This window comes from Sphaeroforma arctica (assembly GCF_001186125.1).
Source record: "Sphaeroforma arctica JP610 unplaced genomic scaffold supercont1.78, whole genome shotgun sequence".
Lineage (NCBI taxonomy): Eukaryota > Ichthyosporea > Ichthyophonida > Sphaeroforma > Sphaeroforma arctica.
The window spans coordinates 37,753-44,698 of NW_014040480.1; the positions used below are offsets into that span (position 1 = coordinate 37,753).

A 6,946-nucleotide genomic window follows, 5' to 3' on the forward strand; every position below is an offset into this window, starting at 1 on the left:
TAAGTTAAGTTACGTTAGTTAGTTAGTTAGTAGTATAGTATATATATATATATATATATATATATAATATATATATATATATATATATATATATATATATAACTAGAATCACCTGTGTAAGTGTGTAGTGTGTATATCTGCACGCGTGTTTATCCCGTACGCTTGTGATCAGATCCTTACTGACCGTTTGTGTTTTTTGAGTGTGTTAGTTCTGTTGACTAGTATCCTACCCTCCCCCCCCTGCACGCGTCCTTAATATCCCTCATGCTACATACGGGATATACCAGGTGCACTCCCCTCGCTTCCTGTGCGTTGTACGCTCTCCCGTGCATCAGAGCATACTTACTTATACTGTCATACATTAGTATAAACGTTTATCCTTATCGCAACCCTGAAGCTTTGTCGGGCACGTACCAATGCTAATCAATGGTACTCCTTTTGTTATGACAGTGGACTTTATACGGAGCTGAAGAGTGAGCTCTCGCGCCTTCAGTCAGGCTCAGGTGCTTCGCCTGAGGCGGGTGTGGTTGCCTTGGCAACGGCGGTGCAGCTACAAAATCTATGGCAGAAATCCCTCGGTAGCGATGACGTACTCTGCACGGCCTGAGCGGATTATGAGGAGAATCCGTTCGTAGATAAGGACACAATCTAGTGCCTATGTGAAACGCTATATAAACGTATATGACTGATCCCTTCGGAAGTACCCGCCTTGCCTTGCTTTGCCTTGCCTTGCCTTGTGGTGCTTATCTGCACCATTTGAGTGTTTCTTGAAAGTGTTTGCCTCGTGTGTTTAGTTCGACATGCACCCCTGCGACACCGGTCCAAAATAAAATACGACGGGTCCATGATATAGTCCCGAACTTCTCAATCAGAGTACATTCAGGTTGAAATGTTGATGGCTGTGGAGTGGTAGGACTGGTAGCGCGGAGGTGACGCATATTCTATTTATTCACTATAACAACAGTTATTTAAAAGTACTTCAAAACTTTCGGCCTGATTCCCATTTAGTATGCGGTATGCAGTAAGCAGTATGCGGATTGTGCTCGGACTAATACTCGAGGTCATTTTGTAAATCCTAAAAGCATATGTGCATGAAAATACTAACAAGTGTTGTATGTACATAACTCGTGTTGCATAAACATAACTAGTGTTGTATATACATAACTAGCGTTGTATATACATAACTAGTGTTGTATATACGTAACTAGCGTCGTATATACATAACTACCGTTGTATTTATATAACTAGCGTTGTATATCCATAACTAGCGTTGTATATACAAAACCAGAGTTGTATATACATAGCTAGCGTTGTATATACATAACTAGCGTTATATATAAATATCTAGCGTTGTATATACATAACTAACGTTTTATATACATAACTAGTGTTGTGTATACATAACTAGCGTTGTATATATATAACTAGCGTTGTATATACATAACTAGCGTTGTATATACATAACCAGCGTTGTATATACATAACTAGCGTTGTATATACATAACTAGCGTTGTATATACATGACTAGCGTTATATATACATAACTAGCGTTATATATACACAACTAGCGTTCTATATACATAACTAGCGTTCTATATACATAACTAGTGTTGTATGTACATAACTATCGTTGTATATACAAATCTAGCGTTGTATATACATAACTAGCGTTGTATATACATAACTAGCATTGTATATACATAGCTGGTGTTGTATATACATAACTAGCGTTATATATACATATTTAGCGTTGTATATACATACCTACCGTTGTATATACATAACTAGCGTTGTACACACACCACTAGCGTTGTATATACATATTTAGCGTTGTATATACATAACTAGCGTTGTATTTACTTCACTAGCGTTGCTGCGCACATATGTCGCCAACGCTAGAATCCCACGAAAGTCAACCAACCATGTGGTACACCACCAATAAATTATAAGCTAGGAATGTGTTTAGAAGTGCATGACCATGATACCTCGTTAATACTTCCGATATGTGCGGACACTCGTAAGTAACGAATGGCATCCGTGTATCTATTTGGTTAGTCAGAGTTAGTTACGCATAGGTAGAGCGCGGGCCAATCTTCAAAGCCAAGAAGTGAACATGATCGTGGTATGGTTACTTTGACTGACTTTTATTTATATTGGATTGGATTGGGTGCGTCTCACCTGTCATACCTGACTGTTACTTATATACTGCTCGTGTTGATACCAGCACCTGCATTTACTTGCTGGGGGGTGGGGACAATCTTCCCAGCCTAGAAGTGAACATGACCGTGGTATGGTTACTTTGACTGGCTTTTATTTATATTGGATTGGGTGCGTCTCACCTGTCATACCTGACTGATACTTATATACTACTCGTGTTTTAGGGTTGATACCAGCACCTGCATTTACTTGCTGGGGGGTGGGGCCACATAGTTGGTGAGCTCAGCACCGTTCTTACCCTCGTTGAACATCTCATTCACATTAGATAGCGTCACCCGCGCAATAGCCTCCAGCGCGTCAATCGTCAAGAACGCCTGGTGTGACGTGATCAGCACGTTGGTGTTAGACACCAGGTTAGCCAGGCGGTCATCCTGGATCACACGCCCGCTCCAATTCTCAAAGAAGTATCCCTGCTCTCCCTCGTACACATCCAGCCCAGCCCCACCCACTTGTCCGTTCTTAAGACCGTCTAGAAGCGCGTCTGTGTCAATCAGACCTCCACGCGCACAGTTGATGATGGTTACACCCTTCTTCATCTTGGCGATGGTTTCGGCGTTGATCATGTGGTGGGTGGAAGGCAGCAGAGGTGAGTGGATGGAGATCACATCTGAGCAGGCCAGGACTTCGTCTAGAGACATATATGTAACCTCGGGCTTAGCCTCGTATGTCTTGTTGATGTAGATGTCGTATGCCGCAATCTTCATGCCGTATCCGATCATGATGTCGATTAGGCACTGACCAATCTTTCCGGTTCCGATTACTGCGTGGAGGAGAGTACGGAGAGAAATGATCAACATGTGTGTACTTATTAAAGCGCTAGAGACATAAAGGGATGAGCGAGAAAACCCCAATCGAAGCACAGCTCACAGACCCGCATAAGCACTACTTGAATACGCCCGCACAATACCATACACATATATCACACTGATACTTACCACCACAGGTTCGGCCGTGGAGATCATAGCCCACAAGTCCGCCCAGTGAGAAGTCACCTTCACGAATGCGATTGTAAGCCTTATGCAGCTTTCTGTTAAGCGTCTGGCATAGAGCCACCGCGTGCTCCGCTACAGCGTAAGGCGAGTAAGCGGGCACACGCACCACTGGGATGCCCATAGCGTCAGCAACCTTCAAGTCAACACGGTCGAAGCCGGCGCATCGATTGGCAACCATCTTCACTCCATTGCGGGAAAGCGCACGAACGGTCTTATCAGACACATCATCGTTTACAAACACTACAACGACATCGTAGCCAGCAGCCAGCGCCGCGGTGTCGGGACCCAGACGGGTCTCAAAGTATGTGATTTCAAAGTTGTACTTTTCGTTCTCCTTGTCAAAGGTCTCGCGATCGTATGACTTGGCATCGAACAGAGCGATGCGTGTGGCACCACTCTCAGCGTCACTACCCATCTGACGTCCCTTACGGTCGCGTCTGGCAATGTTCTGCATGTATCCAAGCATAGCTAGAGAGACACTGACGTCCTCCTGTAATAGCTTCTTGAAGTCAGTATCTCCAAGCGAGTAGTTGACAGCGGGTTCGCTGGCTGTGACGGTGGCCGAGTGAGGGGTGCCGCAGAATAGCGAACCCAATCCGATGAAATCACCTGCGGTCAGATGAAGGGGGAATGAATTTAAATGTTGAGTCGACAATAATACTACAAGTGTTTGCTGCTTCAGAACTACAGGTATTGTACCAAGTGTGGGGTTGGATCGTTCCCTAAGTTTAGCTAGAGTTTAATTTTCCCCACTGTAACTATAAGTTATCTTGCGTGCTTTGTTACGCTACTTAACTTAATGAACGATTAGAACCACTCCGCAACGACAGACCTTCAACTTACAAAACCTAACACCAAAGTACTATCCAGACTCAAGAGTATACCTCGCTACTTGTATCGCTAGATGTAAATGATTTATATATAGAATGTATCACCCAAAAGTAGCATTTGATGGCTTCATATATAGGTTTAAAGCCCCCAGACGAACTCACAATGGTTCGTTAACATGCATATCAGACATATGCACACATGTGACACTTTCCTTATAAATGCGAGGAGCTAATGCGATATCATTGCAACAAGCACACGCAATGTATACAACATCACAACGAACTTACCAGTCTTTAGCACATCGACTTGGACCTCTTCGCCTGCAGATCCGGACATAGTGACGGAAAATTTTCCGGTTGAGATGATGGACAGACGTCCGGTCTGGTCACCTTGCTGCACAACTACATCTCCTTCACTGAACTTATCTTCACGCAGGAGATCTACAATCTTGTTCTTGGCATCCTCAGAACAATCCGAGAAAACGGATCGGTTTACGGCTTCACTCTTAGAAACCATATTGGTATCGTTATATCTGTTTGTTGTGTTATACAAATCTGACTCTGGCACGGGGTGTAAATTCAGGTTAAGTACCATTTCATAATCGCTATGGTGCTCCTTTTACCATACAATATCCACACCGCCAAATAAATAAATAAATTTGAATTTCATACAACTTCAACTCACTATAAAGTATACCGGGACTATTTTCCGTGTATTTATTTGAGACGTGTCGTAAAATGGTCCGTCGATTTCGAACGACTTGGTAAAATACTAAATTGAATTCTGGAAAAATTACCATATTTGGTGTCTATGATCTGGAATGCCGATAACTTTTTTTGTAGCTCCACGAATCAGTATTCTTTTATCAAAGATTTAGACCAATGAGTATATTTCATCACATAGGAAATATTGTACTTCGTGTTCATTTGCAGGGGACTTTCAATTACGGAAGAACACGAACCTTCTGATAATTAAAAATAGGAGATATCACAATCAACAACCCAAAGACAAAGTCCCAGTCCAGCAAACTTACAGCGAAGTGCAAACCCGGATGAAACCCTTAGTCTCCCTGGGACCCTGTCTCATACTCTCTTTGTCTACTCTTGCGTGCGCACTGAGTTGAGTTGTATTTTTAATACTATTTATTTATTTACTGTTGTTGTTGTCGTTGTCGTTGTTGTTGTTGTAATTAAAGTTTAAACCCTAAACCTACTCCCACACCTTGATTAAAACCCTACTCTCGCTCCTGTTCGATTAAAAACTGTATTCGGTTATCATTAGATTCAACTTCTCTCACATTCGCTCAACCACACTAATTAAAAAAATAGTTTTGAAATTATTTAGAAACTATGATATAACTTTTATAACCATATCACTGAAGCAAAAAAAAAGATGCTTTTACAAATTATCTCATGAGGAGACAATTGTAGCAATTCTGTTCAGTTCGAAGTACAATCACTTGCTCAGTAGAGAATCGAATAGGTGGAGGAAATGTTTTCTGGTATGATTAACTGAATCAACCTGTAAAATAACGCCAAAACATATACAATGATGGCATCCTTAAGGTCAGTTACTTGAAAAAAAATCTATAACAAGCTGTTCTTGTCATTGCGGCGACAACACCACCCCCAGACCATACATATAAAAAAGATTTGAACTTTAAGCGTTGTACTCAATCTTCTCGTGCCGAGAAGTATATAGCGCATAAGCTGCGCGTATGCGCATTCGGCATTTGTTATACTGTGCGGTAAGTGTGTAATTCATATGTACAACTGAGAAACTTAACTATGAACTTGTACATACTTAGCTCGCGTCGCAAGAAAGTTCTTCGATTTGTATTATGCAAGTGACATATTTTGGTGCCTTACGTTTCTTGGGACTGATGTGTCAGTAGACGGTGTCGATGCCGTCTCATTTCGCAACGTTCAATCTGGTCAACGACTATAAGATTTATATCTAATCAGCGATTGTGGTCGAATATAAAACGCTCAGGTACAGGGGTTATACTGAAACTTAGTGTTGAGAAAGCGCTGAATGCCAAAAAACAAAAACAAAACAAGGCCAATTTTTTTTTATAAATGGCCCAAAGCCAAAGCCGAGTGCATCAGCAGTTCAGCACATTGAGGCTTGAGCGCCTGGTCGCAAGGCGCAAGCCCGCGCAAGTTTTCCGCCAAACTTTTCTAAGTCAATCGACAATACTCCACAGTCAAAACTCCAGAGTCCAGACTGAAGAGTGAGTTAGTCCTCGGTAATGCAGATAATAATAGACATCTTTCTATTAGTGTATAAACCCGCGCTTTAGATAATAATAAAATATTATTCGTCTAAAGAAAGGCATTAGCAATATAGTGAGTGCATTTGTTGCAATCTCTACGTTATGTATTGGTTTTTCATAGGTACATCCCAGAGTCTGGTCTGAAATTCTGGATTGACTTGCTAGTCTCGTGATTGTCAAATGACAGTCAAAGCTGGACAGAGCCTCACGGAGATGATGCGCATATAGAACGCACAGACTTTTACATGTCTACCTCATAACCTCGCTGCCACGAAGAACAATTTAAGTATATATATGTACTCTCGAAGCCGATTAATTGCCAGAATGATGAGCTCAAGCGCTACTAAAAGGACACACATTGACGGCGTCATAAGTACTACAATGTCTACCATGCAAGTTAAAAAACTGTCAGACGATGCCACTATCCCTGTAAAGGGTTCTGCGTTGGCTGCGGGATTTGACCTGTTTAGGTATGTCTTTATATGCTGTAGATATTATTTTGAAATAAGAGTATCAGTAGTTTTGTCAAATGTACACTATCCATGAACACAAAACCCAAAAACTTCATTTTCTTTAAGCCGATAACTCAAATGTAAAAGCATATTTGTGTCAACGGTTCAATTGCTGACCT

At 41.7% G+C, this 6,946-nt stretch overlaps 3 protein-coding genes across 3 annotated transcripts in view; 2 read left to right on the forward strand and 1 right to left on the reverse strand.

Moving 5' to 3' along the window:
- Positions 1–607, forward strand: part of SARC_01854 (hypothetical protein) — a gene marked incomplete at both ends in the record, with an annotated part of 5,172 nt that extends 4,565 nt beyond the window's left edge. The window contains one exon of the mRNA XM_014304405.1: positions 398–607. Within this exon, the coding sequence (XP_014159880.1) occupies positions 398–607 (210 nt within the window). The remainder of the gene's footprint in view (positions 1–397) is intronic.
- A 1,563-nt stretch (positions 608–2,170) lies between these two features.
- SARC_01855 (hypothetical protein) lies at positions 2,171–4,761 on the reverse strand. Its single transcript, XM_014304406.1, has 3 exons — positions 4,328–4,761; positions 3,153–3,818; positions 2,171–2,977 (listed from the first exon to the last, which is right to left on the reverse strand). Exons 1-3 carry the CDS (start codon positions 4,632–4,634, stop codon positions 2,403–2,405), a joined length of 1,548 nt encoding a protein of 515 aa, XP_014159881.1. The 5' UTR covers positions 4,635–4,761; the 3' UTR covers positions 2,171–2,402.
- A 1,819-nt stretch (positions 4,762–6,580) lies between these two features.
- Positions 6,581–6,946, forward strand: part of SARC_01856 (dUTP pyrophosphatase) — a 2,734-nt gene continuing 2,368 nt past the window's right edge. The window contains exon 1 of the mRNA XM_014304407.1: positions 6,581–6,785. Within this exon, the coding sequence (XP_014159882.1) occupies positions 6,610–6,785 (176 nt within the window). The 5' untranslated portion in view covers positions 6,581–6,609. The remainder of the gene's footprint in view (positions 6,786–6,946) is intronic.

What these genes read in the sequence shown, in the direction of transcription:
- SARC_01855 (XM_014304406.1), bottom strand. Translation starts at nt 4,634, where the DNA reads ATGGTACTTAACCTGAATTTACACCCCGTGCCAGAGTCAGATTTGTAT. An exon ending in AGTCGATGTGCTAAAGACTG is followed by an intron (nt 3,819 to 4,327) that starts GTAAGTTCGTTG and finishes ATCTGACCGCAG; the next exon opens with GTGATTTCATCGGATTGGGT. An exon ending in CCACGGCCGAACCTGTGGTG is followed by an intron (nt 2,978 to 3,152) that starts GTAAGTATCAGT and finishes TCCTCCACGCAG; the next exon opens with TAATCGGAACCGGAAAGATT.